The 22,654-nt window shown below is 43.5% G+C and overlaps 1 protein-coding gene across 1 annotated transcript in view; it reads left to right on the forward strand.

Moving 5' to 3' along the window:
• LOC144819969 (cilia- and flagella-associated protein 337-like) overlaps positions 1-22,654 on the forward strand; it is a 235,564-nt gene that overhangs the window by 171,608 nt on the left and 41,302 nt on the right. The window contains exons 17-19 of the mRNA XM_078677647.1: positions 11,450-11,612; positions 12,901-12,990; positions 17,352-17,410. Of these exons, the coding sequence (XP_078533773.1) occupies positions 11,450-11,612; positions 12,901-12,990; positions 17,352-17,410 (312 nt within the window). The remainder of the gene's footprint in view (positions 1-11,449; positions 11,613-12,900; positions 12,991-17,351; positions 17,411-22,654) is intronic.

Genomic DNA, 22,654 nt, shown 5'->3' on the forward strand with positions numbered 1-22,654 from the left:
ATTCTGTCCATCAACTGTTGTTTTGCATTTGTCACCCGAGTGGGTTGGGTATGCTCAGACGTGAGTCCCATGCTCTCCACACCACTGGAGTCAAGCTATCCTGGCTGAAGACGGCTGATAGCCAGAAACCGGTCCTAGGATGCTTGATTCCGGTCCAGGAAAGACATGGCTTGGCAGTTCGGGCTGGACTATTCCCATGAGGCACAGGGTCAAGGCTGATATGCATATGGCCTTGTCTGAACTGGGGTGGTGTGGAGTGCAGAAAAACGATGGATTTAGGCCCAGATCTCTGTACTGGGGTGAATGTATGACATTGTTCTGCATTCTGTCCATCAACTGTTGTTTTGCATTTGTCACCCCGAGTGGGTTGGGTATGCTCAGACGTTAGTCCCATGCTCTCCACACCACTGGAGTCAAGCTATCCTGGCTGAAGACGGCTGATAGCCAGAAACTGGTCCTAGGATGCTTGATTCGGGTCCAGGAAAGATATGGCTTGGCAGTTCGGGCTGGACTGTTCCCATGAGGCACAGGGTCAAGGCTGATTTGCATATGACCATGTCTGAACTGGGGTGGTGTGGAGTGCAAAAAAACTATGGATATAGGCCCAGATCTCTGTACTGGGGTGAATGTATGACATTGTTCTGCATTCTGTCCATCAACTGTCGTTTTGCATTTGTCACCCCGAGTGGGTTGGGTAATGCTCACATGTGAGTCCCATGCTCTCCACACCACTGGAGTCAAGCTATCCTGGCTGAAGACGGCTGATAGCCAGAAACCGGTCCTAGGATGCTTGATTCCGGTCCAGGAAAGACATGGCTTGGCAGTTCGGGCTGGACTGTTCCCATGAGGCACAGGGTCAAGGCTGATTTGCATATGGCCTTGTCTGAACTGGGGTGGTGTGGAGTGCAGAAAAACGATGGATTTAGGCCCAGATCTCTGTACTGGGGTGAATGTATGACATTGTTCTGCATTCTGTCCATCAACTGTTGTTTTGCATTTGTCACCCCGAGTGGGTTGGGTATGCTCAGATGTGAGTCCCATGCTCTCCACACCACTGGAGTCAAGCTATCCTGGCTGAAGACGGCTGATAGCCAGAAACTGGTCCTAGGATGCTTGATTTGGGTCCAGGAAAGATATGGCTTGGCAGTTCGGGCTGGACTGTTCCCATGAGGCACAGGGTCAAGGCTGATTTGCATATGACCATGTCTGAACTGGGGTGGTGTGGAGTGCAAAAAAACTATGGATATAGGCCCAGATCTCTGTACTGGGGTGAATGTATGACATTTTTCTGCATTCTGTCCATCAACTGTCGTTTTGCATTTGTCACCCCGAGTGGGTTGGGTAATGCTCAGATGTGAGTCCCATGCTCTCCACACCACTGGAGTCAAGCTATCCTGGCTGAAGACGGCTGATAGCCAGAAACCGGTCCTAGGATGCTGGATTCCGGTCCAGGACAGACATGGCTTGGCAGTTCGGGCTGGACTGTTCCCATGAGGCACAGGGTCAAGGCTGTTTTGCATATGGCCATGTCTGAACTGGGGTGGTGTGGAGTGCAAAAAAAACGATGGATTTAGGCCCAGATCTCTGTACTGGGGTGAATGTATGACATTGTTCTGCATTCTGTCCATCAACTGTTGTTTTGCATTTGTCACCCGAGTGGGTTGGGTATGCTCAGACGTGAGTCCCATGCTCTCCACACCACTGGAGTCAAGCTATCCTGGCTGAAGACGGCTGATAGCCAGAAACCGGTCCTAGGATGCTTGATTTCGGTCCAGGAAAGACATGGCTTGGCAGTTCGGGCTCGACTGTTCCCATGAGGCACAGGGTCAAGGCTGATTTGCATATGGCCATGTCTGAACTGGGGTGGTGTGGAGTGCAAAAAAAGATGGATTTAGGCCCAGATCTCTGTACTGGTGTGAATGTATGACATTGTTCTGCATTCTGTCCATCAACTGTTGTTTTGCATTTGTCACCCCGAGTGGGTTGGGTATGCTCAGACGTGAGTCCCATGCTCTCCACACCACTGGAGTCAAGCTATCCTGGCTGAAGACGGCTGATAGCCAGAAACCGGTCCTAGGATGCTTGATTCCGGTCCAGGAAAGACATGGCTTGGCAGTTCGGGCTGGACTGTTCCCATGAGGCACAGGGTCAAGGCTGATTTGCATATGGCCATGTCTGAACTGGGGTGGTGTGGAGTGCAAAAAAACGATGGATTTAGGCCCAGATCTCTGTACTGGGGTGAATGTATGACATTGTTCTGCATTCTGTCCATCAACTGTTCTTTTGCATTTGTCACCCGAGTGGGTTGGGTATGCTCAGACGTGAGTCCCATGCTCTCCACACCACTGGAGTCAAGCTATCCTGGCTGAAAACGGCTGATAGCCAGAAACTGGTCCTAGGATGCTTGATTCCGGTCCAGGAAAGACATGGCTTGGCAGTTCGGGCTGGACTGTTCCCATGAGGCACAGGGTCAAGGCTGATTTGCATATGGCCATGTCTGAACTGGGGTGGTGTGGAGTGCAAAAAAACGATGGATTTAGGCCCAGATCTCTGTACTGGGGTGAATGTATGACATTGTTCTGCATTCTGTCCATCAACTGTTCTTTTGCATTTGTCACCCCGAGTGGGTTGGGTATGCTCAGACGTGAGTCCCATGCTCTCCACACCACTGGAGTCAAGCTATCCTGGCTGAAGACGGCTGATAGCCAGAAACCGGTCCTAGGATGCTTCATTCCGGTCCAGGAAAGACATGGCTTGGCAGTTCGGGCTGGACTGTTCCCATGAGGCACAGGGTCAAGGCTGATTTGCATATGGTCATGTCTGAACTGGGGTGGTGTGGAGTGCAAAAAAACGATGGATTTAGGCCCAGATCTCTGTACTGGGGTGAATGTATGACATTGTTCTGCATTCTGTCCATCAACTGTTGTTTTGCATTTGTCACCCCGAGTCGGTTGGGTATGCTCAGACGTGAGTCCCATGCTATCCACACCACTGGAGTCAAGCTATCCTGGCTGAAGACAGCTGATAGCCAGAAACCGGTCCTAGGATGCTTGATTCCGGTCCAGGAAAGACATGGCTTGGCAGTTCGGGCTGGACTGTTCCCATGAGGCACAGGGTCAAGGCTGATTTGCATATGGCCATGTCTGAACTGGGGTGGTGTGGAGTGCAAAAAAACAATGGATTTAGGCCCAGATCTCTGTACTGGAGTGAATGTATGACATTGTTCTGCATTCTGTCTATCAACTGTTGTTTTGCAGAAGTCTCACTGGAAGCTGAGTGAATTTGTTACTATGTGGGTACATATCTACCTACAACTGCAGAGGAAACAATTTAATAGATTACACCTTGCATTAACTTATGTACAAGAGGAACACCAGACCAGCAGTTTTAGTGTTATCAACATTCAAATGTAGATATATCTCCATACATGGGAGATCTGAAGAACCAACTAGAAACGATCTAGAAGCATACCTCGGATACTGGCGCAAACATTGCTGGCAAAAGAACGGCATATATAACTAATGGATCAGACAGCTGTAGCTCTTTTGAGAAGATAGAGCCTGCTCTGTAACTTCCAATGGATAGAGGATCACCTTTTCGGCAGTAAGAGCTATTTATGTTCAATGAAAATCATCACGAGCTACTAATAATATTAGTGTCTTAACAGCAACCATATCAGACACCATTAGATGAGAGACAACAATATGCAAGATTACCAGCAGTGATCACCTCGGTGCAGGTTTTCCAGTAGTAATGTAAAGTAGGCTGTATCAATTTTGAATGCCTCTATGTGAGGAACACATAACAACCATAGCTTCAAAACCCTGGGCACCAAGGTAATAACACTGGTAATAAGTCTTCCCATAGGCTGCAAAGTTTATTGTTCAAATACCAGCTTTAAATATTTTAGAAATTCAACCATTTTTCTTCAAACTTCAGCTCATGAGTTATGAAAACACACACATTGTTGTCTCAAGCTACTCGCTGGAGAAGCCTGGGCTAGACCGTTGCCCAGGAAACGTTAGCTTCTTGTTGTGTGTTCGAATCCCAACAGATGAGTTTCCTGTAAATAATAATTTAGTAGTTAAAAACATTTTCATTTTCAAATAATATTGTTACTTCAGAAGGTTGTGCTCTGATTTTGGAAGCACCTTGTAAACAAAATAATAAACACACCTCATTCTCAGAGCCCACATCTGAGGAAAACTTCCAGCCCCTCCCCCTCCTCATTCTGTTGGCAAACGCACACTCACTGTTTTCTCACTCAGGGGCATATTTAAAATCCCCTTTCACTGCCGGAGTGCCACTTTTTGTGACACTCTGGCAGAGCAAATCCCAAAATCATATCTATGATGCCACGCAAAGCCACTATGCCTGGCTTTGAATGGCCTCCTAGATATGGAGTAAGGAATGGCCGCGCAAATCGCTGTGTTGCCTTACTCTACACTCAGGAGGCATTCCATGGGTGTTGCAGTGGGTTTTTTCACCCAACACCCATGGATTCTGACTCTGCACCAGGTTTCCAAGAGCATGTAAACCTGGGGAAGCGCTGAATTCTTACGTCTTCCGAGGTGAGGTGTAACAAGACATTTCTTTATTTCTCTTCGTTATTTAGTCTTTCTATGTGTGCTGCATTCTGCCGCACACCTATAAAGAGGAAAACGCCCCTTAGGACTGTTCCTGCACAGGAAGGTGTCCGTTCCTGCACAAAAACAATCCTTCAGACAACACAGGCACCCTTGTACCATGGTACAAGGGTTCCTGCATTGGTGCTAGGCAGCGGAAATGACGCCAGTGCAGGGAGAAAGGATAGGAATGCACCGTATTGCAAAAATACAGTGCATTCCTGCACTTTCACTTTGGCATAGAGCACCTGCGATACCCTATGCCAAATCCCCGTAAATTAGGGCCCTGGTGTCATTTGTTTTGTGGGTGCTGCAATACACCACTGCCATTTAACCTGGGGCAACAGGTGACCAATGTAAGAATAACTTCTTACATGGTTGTGTGAGAGGCTGACAAGTGACATTAATTTATGAATATAGGTGAGGACTTAACTTAACATGAGATGTGAGTTAAACACTTGCTCTCACCCAGGGCACAGCTGTGTCTCAGAAACAGTGCATGTACTGAACACAGCACAGCTCCAGTAAAGGTAAGCAGTGGTTTTCTCTTACTTTCCGAGCAATGCTGTTTGCACCACTAACTCAGAGTTACTCTGAGTTATGTATGCAGTTTAGAATGTGCTTTCACATAAAAACGGATACACCGCCGTGGCCTTGTGAGTAGAGGTCAAAGATTCGGCCCATGGTAGTGGTCAGGATCGGACTGGGACAGAAAATAGGCCCAGGACACTAAAATATTAGAGTTCTCCATTAGTGTCTCATATTTTCAAATTGTGGCACTTGTTTATGCTACCTAGCATTTATAAAGTGCACGTGCATCAAAAAAGGTTTCATGGGGCTTAGTAAAAGAGGAAACACCCAGTCAGACTTGGTCATATGCTTGTTTAAAAAGCCAGATTTTTAAGAGTGCCATAATTCTCGGGTAGGCAGTTGTAGCTCTAATATCAGGGAGGAGAGAATTCCATAAGTAGGGAGCAATCACAGAAATCTGGCACCACCCAATCTCTTCCTTTTGAACTTAGGGACAGGTAACAAGTTATGGTGGGCTGATCTGAGATTGCGTTTGTGGGTGTATCTCTGAACTCTGGAGGACACAAATGTTGGACTTTTATCATGAAGTGGTTAAAAAATAATACAACCAGTTTTTAAAAAGGTCCGCTGGGCAATTGGGAGCCAATGTAACACTTCCATCAAATGCTAAATGTGGCAATATCTTAGCTGACGCCAGACCAACCTAGCTGCCTGATTTTGTACTATCTGTAGCCACTGATTCAGTCCTTTTGGCGGTCCTAGATAGAGAGAGTTTGCATAATCAATCCCAGACATAACTAGGGTGATTATAATCTGGATGATGGCTTCTAAAGTAAAATATTTCAATTTCTTTTACATTTTGGAGTTGGAAAAACATGAGGAAATCACTGCTCCTATCTGTTGATTCATAGAAAGGCCTTCATCAACGAGAATTCCAAAACGGTTAGCTACTTTTTTGAGTGTAGGAGATGAGCCAGAAGGAAGGGTTCCAGAGTTTAACTTCAACTGATGACTATTCATCATAGAATTTTGAGATTGCTCCATAGATTCTGGTGTGTTGTCGAAATTAAATATCAGCTGCATGTCATCAGCAGAGTTGTACATTTCCACCCTCTACTTCTGTAAAGCACATACCAGAGGGTGAATATAAAGATTAAATAAGTGGGAGGAGGGATAAAGAGGAGCCCTGTTATACTGCACATTTAGTTGGACTATTGTGGAGTAGAAGGGAAAAAGACAGGCTGACTAAGAGCGGTCTTGGAGGAAGGATTTCATCCAGTCTAATGCTATGCCCTGCAGACCCATGGCCTCGACACAGTTGATCAGAATACTGTGATGAAAGGCCGCCAATAAATCCAAAAGGACCAATGCCTGGGCCAATCCTTTCTTTGCTTCTTCCCTCATGTAATCTACTACCGAAAGGATTACAGATTCTGTTGAGATGGTGGGATGAAATCCCACTTCATGAGATTCAAAAAAAAGAAAAATCTTCTAAAAAGGATCAAAGGTTTTGGGCAACATGAACCACTAATAACCTTGTGGAGTAAGGGAGTAAGGAAACAGAGTAGTATTGTTTTTAATAGTTGGATCTTATCCAGGTTTGTTTTTAAAGAGGGATTACTACCGCCCTCTTAAAAGCAAGAGGGGCTGTACCCTGACTCAGAGATAGGTTAAGTAGAGAGTTTACTGGATCTGGAAAGAGGGAAAATAAGATTTCTAAAATCCGAGGGGGACAAATATCTTCAGTGGATCCAGATTTGATTTTGGCCAGGTCTTTGGTAATAGCCTGTGACTAGGAAGTATGGTGCTCTGCTCTATTCACGCAAGTATAAATGAGCTCTGTGGTATATGGTGCTGGCAGGTAAGAGGATAAGCCCTGTAACCCCTTAAAATCGTGTAGGGAAAAACCTACACTGTTACATATGAAACAAAGTCCTGGGCACACATCCTGGTAATTTATACAGTGTAATAGATTCAAAATAGTTCAAGTAGATCATTGAATAAAATGTCAATTGTTCTGGTGAATGGAGAATATATTTGTCTTTATTTCATTTTTAGTTCTCGCTGGCGTGGGCTGCGCACAGGCGCAGTCTCGCTGGCGAGATTTTATATTTTGATGATCTTTCACTGACGGGCTTTAAGCCCAGCCCCTCTTTCCCATTGGCCGGCGTCACCTTTTATGCTAAACGGTGGCCAGCCATTGAGAAAGAGCATTCTGTGACGTAGATTTTTCTCTTTTTCTGCCGTCCTACTTGGCCGGCCTGGCCTGCTTTCCTTCAGAAGTAAAAGGTTTCTTATCTTTATGGGGCCAAACACATGGCCCCTCTGCAAATGTATTCACCCAATTTGTGGCTTTAACTTGTAGTTGGATGTTACTGATGGGGTGTTACTGCAAGATACCAGCAATTATGGGTGCGGAGTTTGCCCCCCGCCAGTACCATGCAGCCAGTAATCAGTAAGTGTGAAACAAGCTGACATTTTTTCCCGCCAAACCTACATATGTGAGTTTTATTTCCCCCACAATGTAAATTTTGCATCCTTGACGAAGGTTGCAAAGTTTGCAGAGTTTCGAAGGAAAAATTTACAAAATTTGTAGAGATAAAATTGTAAATGAACACATCTCTAATTAAGTCAAACAATTGTGAACGAAGACGATAGCAAGAGATAGGAATAGACACAAACAAACATAAATAACATCTATATATTTTTATACACATTTTTATATGAGTAGAAATTTGCCCCAAATTCAGACCAAACACGTCAATATCCCCACGTGCTGCAGTGCTCTGTCTTCAGTATGTGATGCCATCCATTTGCAGAACCTGAAGTTCTGACTTAAAATCGGTGGGCCTTATTTATGAAGGCCTTGCGCCGCCGGTGCGTCACTTTTTCCCATGTTAAAAGTGACGCACCGGCGGCGCAAGGCCTTCATAAATAAGGCCCGGTGTGTTTAAACCTTTTCCTGTAGACCAAGAGCTTAGGGACGTCTTCAGATTGCTTATTTCTTCTGACAGAAGCCTAATAACATCTTATCTTCTGCTCTAACATAGACTTAGCCACAGCTACTTTCAACAGACAGTCGTCTTTGGGTAGCCCTGTAATCAATCTAATTATTACTTCAGAATCACTACCAGAAACTAAGCCCTGTGCGAGTTAATTATTATGTAGGCTCAAGGTCCCATGTGTCATGCCAGAGAGGACATCACACTGCCTTAACAAAATATTTGTTTCATATATATTTTCCATCTAAAAGGTGCTAAAATGAGTTTTCATGAGAAGTGATGCTATGGCCAACTACATCCCTTATTGGTGACCATCAACCGTGCGAACTGCAGACGAATAAACCGAGACATCAAAGATAGTGAGTGTGAATTTCAACAAAGCTTATACATGCAGAACTAATAAACAGTCCTGAGAAGCACAAATCTTTAAAAGTCTGTTTCTATGCACCTGTGTGCTCTACAGGTTCTAAGCCATTATTAAAAGTATTGAAAGGCCCTGCTTTTTTTGATAAGCAAGGCATAGACTATACTTTGTTTACATTTATGGAGGAACAACAACCTGATGTGGTATTTTTGACAGAAACCTGACTGCAAGAAAGTTCGATACCAGATGTGGTGCATGCGGTCACTCAAGGGGATAATTTTGTGAGAAGGGACCGAGAGGGGAAAGTAGGGGATGGTATTGCTATTGTTTTTAAGTCAAACTTGCGATGTTTATTATCAGCATGGGAAGTGCCTGATTGTGAGAATGTATTCTTCTCAGTTTAATATTTTATCTTTGTCATACTCCCCGGTGCTTTGATTTATCAGCCATCAGATCCCCTGGCACCATTTCTAGAAATGTGACCGGGGATAATTGCAATTTAGGCTCCTAACAGAGCAATTTTTACTCCTTGGGTGACTTAAACATTCATTTAGATGATTTATACTGGAGTAAAGCATCCAATGTATTATAGGATCTGGAGGCTCTGCAGCTGACACAGTTGAGAATGGCCACCTCTTGACCCAGTAATCTCAAATCTACCAAATATGATAGTTAACCAGCTAATTCCAGTGATCTGGTCTGACCACCTGGCGATCCCTATTTCACTTTCTGTTATTCCCCCTTCTAGTAAATGATGAAAGTACATCAGGTAGAAAGACTATGGTCCAAGTCGGATAGGGCAGAGCTTGAGCAAGTGCTCTTAAACACCAGGCCTAATCTTGAGGGCAACATGGTAGAGTTGAGGAGCAACTTTGTGGACTGGATTACCTCTGCTTTAAACTCGATGGCTCCTTTTAGAAGATAATTGTTGACACAAATAAAAAGTCAGCACCTTCGCTTAGCTCTCAGTTAAGAGGATTGAAGAAAAATTGTAAAAGACTAGAAAAAGTTAGAGGAAATCATATGAGGTGAACGCTAAAAAGGTCTACAGGAAAGCTATTAATAGTGATCATTACATGATAAAACATACTCAAGCAGACTACTTTGCATATAAAATTGGAAGTGCAACTAAATTGGCCAAGGAGGTGTTTTCTATAGTAAAATTGACGATGAATCCCACAGACTTGAATCAGTGTAGCAGTGTCGGAAACATGAGCAAATGACCTAATGAGCTTCTTTTCAAATAAAATCTCACCCATCTATGCATCATTTCAAGGTCAGGTACCTCAGTCCCATGGGATAACCAGGGCCTATTTTTTTAACCTACGCTGTCTGCTTTCTCAAGCATACAAGATGAGAATCTGCTTGCTTAAATGACCAAGGTAAAGTCAGGATCCCCTATGGACCCTGCCCCTCCTCTTATTCTTCAAAAGACAGTGGGAATTGTTCTTTCTGTCAAAGAGGATTCCTAAACCACTAGCTGGTTATTGTCCAGGTCTTTAAATCTTGGAAGCATTCGGTGGAGATACCACTATGCAAGAAACCCACCCTGAATCCTTTACCTATAGAAAACTATAGGCTAATCTCTTTGCTTCATTTTTTGGGTAAATTTTTGGAGGGACATGTAACTAAGTAGCTTTCAGAATTTTTAGAAAAGACCAATTTCCGCCACACCTCTTAAACTGGCAGTTGTAGAAGACCTTAAAAATGATAGTCGACCGAGGTGGCACCGCAGCCTTGATCCTGTTGGATCTTAGCACAACATTCAATACGGTATCCCATGCAACTCCGTTAGAGAGACTTGCCAACTCAGGAGTGACAATATAAACCAGGAGGTGACTGATCTCCTTTTTGGAAGACCGTTGCTTCCAGGTATGTGATAAACCTTTTTACTCCCAATCTCTACCATTGGTGTTTGGACAAAGGAACTAAAGACAACAGAAGCACACTCCAAGGGTGATTCTTACACTGTAGATCAAGTAAGCAAGGTCCAGACATAAACATAAAGAGAGGACAAGAAGGAATCAGCCACATTGTATTGCCGGACCTCACTATGAGATAGCACATAGCTCAACAATATAGTTTCTTCACCCCCCTTACTAGCACCAAGATGCTTGAGAGTAAATGGCCTTATTATGATCACTTTTACATGTAAGTGTGAAAAAACAGATTCATACAAAAACAATACTATTTTAGATAGATTCATTTGTAACCAAGTGTTGCAAAGAAGCCTTGAGGTTAAGTGCCATCACTATAAAGAACACCATAAACAATTAAACCTATCAAAACTCAAACTTGGGTGTAGAATTAGAAATGGAAACCTTAATTGAGTGAAGAGCTGATTAGCTGGTGGAGTAATTTTGGATGGGTGAGTGGTATGTGAGGGGAATGTTGAGCGGTGAGTCACTGAATACTTGAGAGAGTGTGTTTGAGTATGTAGGTGGGTGAGTGAGCGAACAGTTGGGAAATTGAGGGTTCGGGGCTCGAAAGAGGTAATTGGTCACTGTGACCTAATCTCACAGGCAATCATCTATAAAATGTGTGTGGGTATAAGTAATGACACCATAGATAACATTTAAAAACACATTTTAAGAATTGTTGACTTTTTCTGAAGGATGGGATCATGCTGAAAAAGAATGTTGTATAATCTGAAAAGAGTGGCTGTGAAGCATGCATGGGTTATAGAGTCATTAAGCAGGATCCGTCTTTGTCCCACCTTGAATGGGACAGCCTGATCTCAACTGCTAAACCATGTACGAATCTTAATGCCTTCTTCGCTGCACCCGCCTACAACTGTGGAGGTAGAGACCAAAAAGTTTTGAAGTGGAAGAAAAATGCAAAGCCTTCCAAGTAGCTTGCACTGTTCACACTTGCAGACTGAAGTGATATTCACAATTTAAACTACATGTCACATGATTTTCTTCCAGGTGAACGGACATAATGAAGACATCCTGTGTGTTGCCGCCTGCCCTCCCAATCTATTGGCAACGTCCTGCTATGACGGGGAGGTGCTTGTTTGGAATCTGATATCGGGGCATATATTATGCCACCTAAATTTATTAACCAGCGTGTCACTGGAAGAAGGAACAGGTATGTAAAATATTGAAAAAACTAATGTTGTTGGTCCTCAAACCTTGTGTCAACATGACAAAATCATACCGTCTATATTGACAGTAGTATAGAGAACAAGTGGTCCTAGACTTATTAAAGGCTTAGCATTGTAGAGCCAGGGCAGGCACCCTTGCACCATAGTGCAGGGGACAGATTGTTTATGTACAGGGAGATCCCCCTTCCTGTACATAAACAATCTTTAAATGCCGTTTTGTCACTTCTATGGGTGCTACTTAATGCAGCACACATAGAAGTCACAAAATTGATTTTTTTAAAGATTGTTTATGTACAGGAAGGGGGACCTTCCTGTACATAAACACTCTAAGGCATTTTGCTTTTTCCGTGTGTGCTGCACAAGGCAGCACACATGGAAAAGACAAAAACGAGGCGAAACAATAAATTTCTCCTTGTTTCGCCAACTTAAGACCAGGTTTTCCTTAGTCTTAATTTTGGCGCTGCCTCCTATTTACACTGCCCATGTAAATAAGGGGCAGCATTGAAATCTACTATTGCACAATCGCACTGAAGCATGCTTCTGTTTCTTCAGTCAGTCATATCTATCATGAGGTGCAAGGCTACGGAGAAATCCTTTGTGAACTACTTCTACAGTTCTGTATTTCCCCCAACACAATCTTTCGCCGGCACAATATCCTCCATGTTTTGATGGAGCGCAATTTGTACAATAAATGTGATTGTATAAATGTCCTTTGTCCACAATATAACACACACAGGAAGAGGTCTTTGGCAGACAATTTTACTGAAGACCCAGAGGTCCACCTAGGGCGTATATGTACAAACCCCTATCGCCATCACATCATCACTTTTTATGACGTTGTGGTGGCTCAACGCTGCTTTGTAAATAGGTCACCCTTTCACGCTATGCTTAGCTTGAATGGGGTAGGCAGTGGGTGTTGTGGGGGGCGTTCCACCGCAACACTCATTGATTGTGCCCTACTCTAGGGGACAACATCAAACATTTTTTGTCACCTCGCCCCTGTCGGGTCTGGTGGCTTAGTAGACTAGTGCATCCACTGTAGGGTCCTGTGTTCGACCTCATTGTCACAGGCTCAAATCTTGGCGGCTATTAACACCACCATTCTGTGTGTTATCAGTAATAAAATAAGCATTTGCAAAGCCAATAGGATGGTATTTTTACTGTGGAGGTAAATAATATACTTAAAAGGTCACTATTGACCTATTAAATGTTACTGTCAGTTCTATTACAGTTTAGCAAGATGGTAGCCTTATTTTTATTTTCTCTCCCTAGATGATTTAATTATCAACAAAGTTATTTTTCTTCTTTCACGGGCCGAATTGAAGAATGAAGCTGCTACACTGGTGGCCAGTGGGCCTCGAGGTAACATTGAATAATTAAGATCAGATTCCGATTAATATATGATTCGAACAACAATAGACTATGATTGGTGTGCACTGGTTGGCTTAATGGTTATTGTTTAGGGAACAATAGCCTATAGGTGTCCAATGAAGGTCCATGAAGGCTGCATCCATCGGAGATTTTGAGGCTAGCTATTGACTACATAGAGGATTTACCTTTACATTCATTGTTCATAAATACAGTTTATGTGCATGTTTTGACAATCCAGCATGGATCTAGCCTTCAGAGGCCTACATTGGACACACGTGTTCCAACCCAACTAGGTTCTATACTAAGATTTGCCTGGGTGGCATTATGCATTAGATAGTGTCTTTACATAAAATCTGCACTTCTAAAACCACTGAAAACTTTGTAAAGCTGTATTTTTTAATTAGCTTTGTTTGAGTCCATGCATTCTGGGTGCTGCCCTGTTCTGTATGGGCAAGGGTGCTTCGATCAGTTTCATGGGGAGCACGACATACAGAATTGTAAAAAAGTGGAGCACACCCTTTGTTACTTATAACTTTTTGAAATGGTAAACTATTTAATGTAGCGTGCAACAGAGGCTGACATGCTGTCTAATCATGTCTGACTAATCCTCACCTTCTTCAAGTACAACTACTTGGCCTCTGTGCACTGCGGCTATAGTGCTTATGCTACAAGTTTCAATTCTATCACAAAAAACTCTATATACACATCATACACTAACATGACAATTCAAAAATTATTACAGAATTATTTCTTATGAGAATTTCATTTAATCTGTTATACACACAGAAAAAATACTAATATAATACAATGCAGGTATTCCGTTTCTTGTGTATGCCCAATGCATTTCGGGCCCCTTTGGCCCTTCTTCAGGGGCTTGAATCTATAAATGACACAAATAATTTAAGTTCAATGAGCAGGGAAATGTCTTCAATAACTTTACATTCATGCGCGCTATATTTCATTATACAGCTCTTCTGGATATAAAATAAACAGTTAAATGATACAGAAATGACAACAACCTAAAAAATAAGACTATAAAGAGGAAAACCAAAGTGTCCCTGTGTGACAGGTATAAACCACAGTGCTCTTATCCTTCTCTGATGGAAACAAGCATTGAAAAAGCAATAGGTCTCGCCTTTGAATAAGTTAAAGCCATTTGCTTTGCTAATGGTATTGTATAGCAAAGCAAATGTCTTTAACTTAATGAAAGGCGAGGCCTATTGCATTTGTAATGCTTGTTTATGTTATGCAACTAACAACATTGACAAAGCCAATAGTCCGGGCTTGTTGTAGGTGTAATATTACCTGTTGTATTATATATCTGCATGCAATGACAGAAGCAGCAAAATATCAGTCGGGCCCACACTATGCTAAGCACAGATTTTTAGTTTGTGCTTTTAAGCCACGCCCTTAAATACATCAGCCACGCCCCATGAGAGACCCCCCTCACCCGCAGTTTTTTCACCCCACCTAAAGCCCTGTTTAAGAGATGCTGCAGCTCTGAGTGCAGGCACACTGCGAACAAGAAAAGCCAGTGCCCAAAGGGTCGACTGACCTGCATTTACAATCCACGTTTACCTTTTACTTCGGGCGCGCCAAATGGGAATTGAAATCGTACACATGCTTGTGAGTTATGTATCAAGCACGCTTGCTAGCGGGTTGTCGACTGCGTTGTTTCAAGAACGGAAGCTTTAAAAGACTAGAGAAGAAACTTCAGAAATGTGGATGAAGCACACACCGCTGGGCCCTGCAACAAAACTAGGGTGTTTTGGACCAGTCTCCGCAGAAGGCAGGACCAGGGCGCAGACTCCACACCGGGTTTGAACGTACCCTGCAAGCCCCGATAGTGGCACATGACGCAACTAACAGCTGGTAAAACAAGCCACCAGCATGCGTCGTGCAATAAATAGACAAAACTGAGCGCGGCGCCGCTTTGCAGACACCGCGCTCGGTTTCTTTATATATTTCTCAACTTTAACACTGAGCGCGGTGTCCTTGAAGCGGGCACTGCGCTCAGTGCTAAAGTTAAGAAATATATAAATAAACTGAGCACGGTGTCCGTGAAGCGGTGCCACGCTCAGTTTCAAACTTAAAAACAGCAGCTGTGTCTGAGGGAAGGGTCTGTTCGGGGAGAGAGACAGAGGGAAGGAGAAAACAAATAGTGCTCACCCAGTAATTTAAGGCCATAGTCTAACACCGCCAGTAAAAGATCCAATCCCGGTGGGCGGGGCAAAAAGGAGACAAGGCGGAAACAAGGAGGGATTAAGAAGCCTCCTTTACAATGAGAAGCCTGCGTTTAGCCTAAGCTATGACGCGAGCCAATGGGAAGAGGGGGCGGGGTGTCAAGTCCCTTTCCTCGACTGTATTGATTTCAAGAAGCTCTCGGATGCCGAGAACAGCACATGTGCTCTGCTATCGACAGCCGAGACTTAAAAACTAGTGCCAAAGAACCTGCTCTCATGCATGTCTGTTACATGCATAGCGAAATGCAATTCTTGCCTAAATTCCTCCTTGGTACACATCCTGCTTTTGTTTCCTGTTAAAGTGACGACAACTACGAAATCAGTATTCCAATATCAAACAGGCACCAACTAGCCAGACGGGTACAAAGTAACATAACTATAATGACCTTGCTCAACGAAAATGGAGGCCGACACACAGCTCATCACAGTTATCAAGTTGAAATGCTTGGTGGCTGCAACAAATTCATCTTAAAAAAAAGAGATCTCTCCTGAGAAATATTTGTAATAATCTTGGATAATTTAATGTATACTACGTCTGTTTCGAATCAAGTGCTCCAGTTCATTGAAATTAACCTTGGTTTGAATCATTAGGCTTAATTCTACATGTGCAGTGGGCCAGCCTATGTCAGCCATTGGCTCTCTTCACTGTGAGTGATTGAATTTTGCCCCTTCACATGACTGTCTCTGTCTAGAAAGTCTTCCACTTGAGTGCCAAATCTGGAAGGCCACTCTCTCGTTTGCCTTTCTGCTATCATTTCAAGTTTTATATTTATTTGCACGCCACTTTTAGAACCTACCAGGTTTACAATTTCTGGCTTTTACACTGATCACTTGTTACCGAGAGAAACAGGGTGATAATTTCGCCCGTCTCTAATTGTAGTTTGTCGTTTTACCTTGTAATATCTTTGGCCTTTGAAGAACATGCGATTATTGTATAGGACCTTTATGGACACCGGGGTCGTGGCTTTACCAGGGAAGATAGAAAATTACCAGAAAAATCCTAATAAGACCAATCATAAAAGACTCAACACCTACGACCTACATTTTTCAACCAAATAATCCAATACTTTGTACTCCCTCCTTCCTCTCATGGTCATCGTATAACGGGCGACCGAGGTTAGGTTCCGGTGGACAAGGTTCTGATCGTTTTAATTATTAGCACATACTTCGTTAATTATTTATATTTACATTAATAGTTTGTAAATGTTGTTTATGTGGAATGGATCCAGCTGCCCTGACCTATGTTGAGTAAGTCTAGTGTATTCTTCCGCGAATCATTCCCTGTTTTTTTAGCTCTGTTGATTCTTTGCTGTATCCTCGCTTAGTAAATACCACAGATCTGGTTCTGATCTAAGTAATAATGTCTTTTCCCCCACTGTGAAAACATAAGTGTGATTACATTCACCATTGACCATCACTCAAGGAGTATCTCAAGAACATTAGTGCAGGTCCCTCACTTGGGGGCATATATTTATGAGCCCTTTGTGTCACACTTGCACCACCCAACATGGTGCAAGAGCGACGCTAATGTAAAATAAGATTTATGAAGCCACGCAAGGCCACCCTGCTAGCTCTGCGTGGCTTCATAAATCTTGAGTAATATAACACAGCACAAATTGCTGCGTGGCATTACTTTGCGCCATGGAGGCGTTTCCATGGATGTTTCATGGGTGTTTCCATGCAACATTCATGATTTTGACGCATTCCTTTCCTTTCCTTTCCTTTCCTTTCCTTTCCTTTCCTTTCCTTCCTTTCCTTTTGATGCATGGCAGCGCAGCAAGATGACTTGCTGAGCTGCCCTGCGCCACAAAAATCATAAATATGCCCCTTAGTGCAGAGACATTTTGGTTTGGACATTTCACACTCCTTAAATCTTTATGCACACCACTTGGACCCTTACACATTATCATCAAACTCCTGGGGGAAGGATGGGATCCCTCGGTCCCATTGTGTGAGAGTCCTGGAGACGAGACTAAAGAGTTAAAAAAAACAAGAAGAATATCAATTTTATAGACTTATGGAAGTAAATGTATTTGCAGATATTCATTGGAACGTACATATTTTGTTAGCAGATTCGGGAGACAATTGATAAGTGAAATCTCTTTCCAGGTTGCATCACATTTTGGAATATATCGGGAGGAGGAAAAATATTTGCTTATTTTCTTGGAGTAAGTATTGCTAGTTATAACAATCTATGTTTCCCTTTGTGAGTTCCTTACTCCAGCAGGTTACTGCTATTAAAAAATATGTATTGTGTGTTGAAATTGAGGCAGAAATACAAAAAATAATTGTTGGACTTGGCTGATTCTGCATGGTTGTCCCCAAATACTTTGCCTTCCTCTATTTTTCTGACCTTCGTGTTGTTGGCTTTTGGAATCTGGGCACTTTACCATTGCTAATCAGTGCTAACGTGCATGTTCTCTCTCTTCTAAACATGGTATGATTGGTTTACACATGTTTGGCATATTCTAAAGTGTAAAACCATATACCTAGGGCCTGTAAATTAAATGCTACTAGTGGTGCTTCAGCACTGATTGTGCTACCCACAGAAGTAGCCTTTCAAACCTGTCCCAGGCCTGCAACCGCAGGGCCTGTGTACACAGTTTAATGCCAGCTTGACTTGGAATTTAAAATAACTTATAGATGTAGGAGAAATATATCCTTTACTGTTATTAATTCACTTGTGTGTTTTTTATTATAATTTTTTCACACGTTTCTCACTAATTTGGCAGTAGCATTCTTTGAGAACAGAGACCCTGACGAAAGCCTTGGGTTTCCTCCCATTATAGGCTGAAACATGTTGGTCCTCTCGCAGCTATTTGTTTAAACTGCGTTTATGTTGTTGCACTGTTCTTGTTTTTAACAAGGAAGGGGCTTATGCCCAATTAAGTAATTTTTGTTAAAGCTCCCTATCCTGTTTTAACCATCACATTCATCTTCATTTTTTTGCACTGCACTTTCCCATCAGATCATCATCATTTGGTCTAATCTAGTAATTGTAGGTCATTACCCCATGCCAAAGATGGGGGTATGCCGTATGTCTCAATGATCAAGAGACAGAATACCCTGGCAGGATTACCAAATGAAAACATTGATCCATACAAGTTATTGATGGGAATCCATAATGGGTTTTGATTAGCAATTACAGGTGGCCCTTTTTTTGGCGATCTGGTCTGTTGTTCATAACTGTTAGCCACTTCTTTATCTTGATGTACTTTTTAGACATGAAGGTATTTTGAAAGATATTCAGATCAGGTTTCTGATTTAGACCTCTAAGTTTGTTTGTTGTTCACATTTAAAATAACTTGCCAAGCCTTAAACTCTCCTTTTAATAGACATAGATCACCCCTAAGGTAGGCTCTAGGTAGCCCTATGGACAGGGTGCTGTGTAAGTAAAAGGTAGGACATGTACCTTTATGTTTTGCATGTCCTGGTAGTGGCAAACAGCATATTTCCTTTTTCACTGCTGTGATGCCTACTCTTCTCATAGGCTAGCATTGGGAATTCCTTTATATACTTTAAAGTAGTGATTCCTGATTGGAAAGGAGTAGCATTGCCATATTTGGTATCTTCAAAATGCTAGCGATAAATCCTACTTACTGGTGAAGTTGAATTTTACATCACTATTTTAGAAATGCGACTTTCAGAAAGTGGGCATTTCTCTGTGCCTATAACTCTTCGTGCTTTATTTACAAACCCCTTGCGCCGCTCATATGTCACTTTTTGTGATGCACCGGCAGCGCATTATGCTGCCCCATATTCACGGGGACATGTACAGCTACCCTGGGTTCATGTCCTTGTAAATACAGCCCCTTTGCATGCAGCACTTTGTGTGAAAGGGGCGTTCCATAGGTGTTGTGGCGGGTCTTCCCATGCCACACCCTGACACATTCCCAGGTTCCTGAGAAATCATGAACCTGGGAATGCGTCAGAATGCTACACCTCCACAGGGGAGGCGTGGGGAGGGGAAATAAAGAGAAATGTTTTAATTTCTCCTTGTTTTCCTCTTTCTATGTATGCTGCATTATGCAGCACACATAGAAAGAGGAAAACAACCTGCCTTTATGTACTGGCTGCTGCCTGCTCCCTTCCTTTGTGTCCCCAAGTCCTCTCCAAGGGTTTGTTGGCTTGCCCCCTGTTTTGCAATGTCAGAGCCATCAAAGATTGCTTTTAAACACCTCTGCAGAAGAACTCTGTCTCTTGTGATCCCGGCACCAGTATGCTGAGTGAGGAGCTGTGATTGATTGCTCTTTGCTTTACAAGCCTAGCGCATGTGGAGAAGTGTGGCTCAATGGTTAGAGCGGCAGACCCTGATGCAGAAGTCTGGTCTGGGACCAGGGTTCAATTCCCCGCCTCAGCGGTTCATGGGCTCAAAAATTCCACGGACCTGATAATTCTCGCCTCGGTGCCTATTCCAATCATGGAGTCCCACTCTGCAACTCTGGGCAATAGCTTGCTTAATCTCCACAACGGCCCCCACAACGCTAAGGATGCCTGGCCTCCACCTTGGGGGTGCCCAGGAGTGGACACCTCACAGGGAAAACCAGGATGGGTTCCACAGCGGTATTCGTACAAGCGCCTTGAGACCCTTGCGGGTGAGTAGTGCGCTATACAAGTATCAATATACAATATATGTGCAGTGCTTCGTTCTGCCCCAAACCTGAAGGGCTGGCATCTTGGTCAAGTTTAACTAATCAACCATGGTGAGCACTTCATTTCCCCAGACAGCGTGTGTTGAGTGCTTTGTACTGCCTAAGTGCCGGCTGACTTCAGTCCTCCCGGTGCATGACGGTCATCTTGAGCACCCAATCGACATCTCTGATGCTGCAGCCCCAATGGAAGCCATGCAGCCCCATCCTTGAGATGACAGTAGTGATGTCAGTGCTGAGGAAAGCACTGTGAAGGCATCCCCTCCTAGACACGTTGCTGAGCAACCAGGGGCCTGCCAGGTACGAGGACCATCATGGTTGCCCCATTCCTGGAGCAGCCGGTATGTAACCAGCGAGGGCAGGCTGGAACCCAAAGCCTCAGGCCCCACTTCTAAAGCCCACTCTCTGGTGTCCTCCCCATAGCACCATGCAAGCGTTTCCTCTTCCTCTGTGGAAAACCCTAGAGGTCGGGCCTGTCCCCACTTTGAACACGTTGGATGAGTAGGGCCGGGGGAGCCGTGCAGCCGTCCCATGCTTCTACATGGGTGTATCCGTTTCTTGGCCTAACAAACTTGTGTGCATTTTTCTTTGTCTGAATTCTGGGGTGAAACCCCTAGAGAAGCGTGAGACTGCCTCCTGAGATGGGAAACATTTAATGCAACTGCCTTTTGGGTGATCACAGTGTTTCCCTTTTAACCGTATCTAGGATAATTGACAACACATTTCAGTGAGTCATCGCAGAAACTACAGTATAACGTTTAGTAGGCACCAGGTGCTCCTGTGCCCTATGTTTGGTTTCTAAATGTAATAGTTTTAGATGGGCTCACAAGATTTACCGTAACCAGTCTAGTAGGAGCGCAGATGCTTCTGTGCCCCTCACGTCTCAGAAGAGCAGTGCTGCTATAGATTTAGCAGCATTGTAAGCAGAACTTCTTTTTTTGAGCTAAGGCCTCCTCTTCAATGCAGGACTACTACACCATTAATTGGCCAGTTGCAGCTACTCCCATTTTGTAATTGGATAATTTCAGAACTTCTGAACAAGTGTGATACAAATGTAATGAGGCAGTGCTTACATCCTCGGCAGGGATGGAATAATGAGAATCAAAAAGCAGCAGCACTTTATCAAAGGCATTGGTATACCCATAGTGGGATAATGCCAGACCTCCACTGCATGGCTGCCATGTCTTTAAACTAACAGGACTAGAAGGCTTCAACTGAGATAACATTTGCTTGGAACAGGAGTAGAACCTGTTATAAGGACTACAATAGGTCAGCAAAAAAGGGGTTGCTGGACTGTTCCTTAAATTGAAAAGTGTGTGTCACTGGCGGGGCCAGAGGTGAAGATATTACACCTTTGGGCATCCATTTTGTTGGAAATATTTGCCTCACACACCCATATGGGCGTCATGCTTCATCATCGGCGTTGCTCCTCGTTGGGGAGGCGGTGCAATCCCCGACGGGCTCACCTCAGAGAGGGGCTCTTTGGCGGAGATCTTTTAAATCCAACTGCCTTGTGGTGAAGTGCGGGTGTGTGGGAAGTTAGGAATGTAGCCTAGGTTGTAGTTAAAATGGAGTAGAGGGTACCGAAAACTATGGGTTTTAAGCTGCACCACATAATTTGGGTCTGAAATTAGGTGTCTGGGGAAAGAGAATGGTCTAGGAGGTATCCTGGTACTTTGTGTGTCGAATATCAATATTAGTGCGTTATGGTCGGAAGTTATCCGGGGGCAAAGAATCATAGAGCCGGCCTGCAATAGATTATCGCTAACTAGAGCCATGTCTAATCTAGTGCACATCTTGTGGGGTGCTGAATAATACGTATAACCTGATACATCTGGATATAAATGTCTCCATGCGTCTTTAATGTTGTGTGTCCGACATAAATCTAATATTGATATCCTGGTCTTGTGCATCCTGTGATGAGCATACGGCTTGGTTGTGTCAATTTTGTAATCCATGATACAATTAAAATCCCCCATTATAATGATTTCCCCTTGCCAATCCAAAAGTTTCATGTTTAATTGATCAAAATACTTTGGTTCATCTAAATTTGAGCCATAAATTACACATAAAACATATTTGGTGTTTGCATAGTTAATTTGCACTATAGCCCATCTACCATCCTTATCGTGGGCAGTTTGAAGTACTTCAGCTCTAAATCGCTTATCTTTAAGGATGACAGCTCCTCTTGTGGGTTTCCCGAAGGTAGAACAAACCAAGACTTCATACCCCATTTGATTTAAGATTTTCCTATCTTTCCATATGATATGGGTTTCTGATAGTAAACAAAAGTGAGGGTTATGTAGTTTCGTCTCTTCTGATACTAGAGATCTTTTGTTTTTACTATTAAGCCCTGTCACGTTCCAGGCTAAACATTTTATTAGATGCATTTTAATGTTAATAAAGGTACTAAGCCCCTCTTTATACGATCGGAAAATAAATCTTGTTCTCTCAAGCGTCTATAACAAACAATAATACCATCAAGAAGCAGTGATTTACACTCTTTATCAAATTGTTTTCCCCTGCCAGCCTGCAAACAGTTTTTATTACATTTCACCCCCCCCCTAGCTCCCCTTGCCCCCAGCCTGCGGAGAAGAGATCCCTCCCCCCTCCCACCCCCCTGGCTCTCTCCCCAGCCGGGGAAGAACCACCCTCCAGGGATAGCTGCCGTTGGTGAGGCAGCACGTGTGCTGACGCACCCTGAGAAACTCCTACCCACCTCCCCTTTGTTAAGCAATTCATTGTGTATACCAAACAAAATAG

Source organism: Lissotriton helveticus, chromosome 2_1 (assembly GCF_964261635.1).
Source record: "Lissotriton helveticus chromosome 2_1, aLisHel1.1, whole genome shotgun sequence".
Lineage (NCBI taxonomy): Eukaryota > Metazoa > Chordata > Amphibia > Caudata > Salamandridae > Lissotriton > Lissotriton helveticus.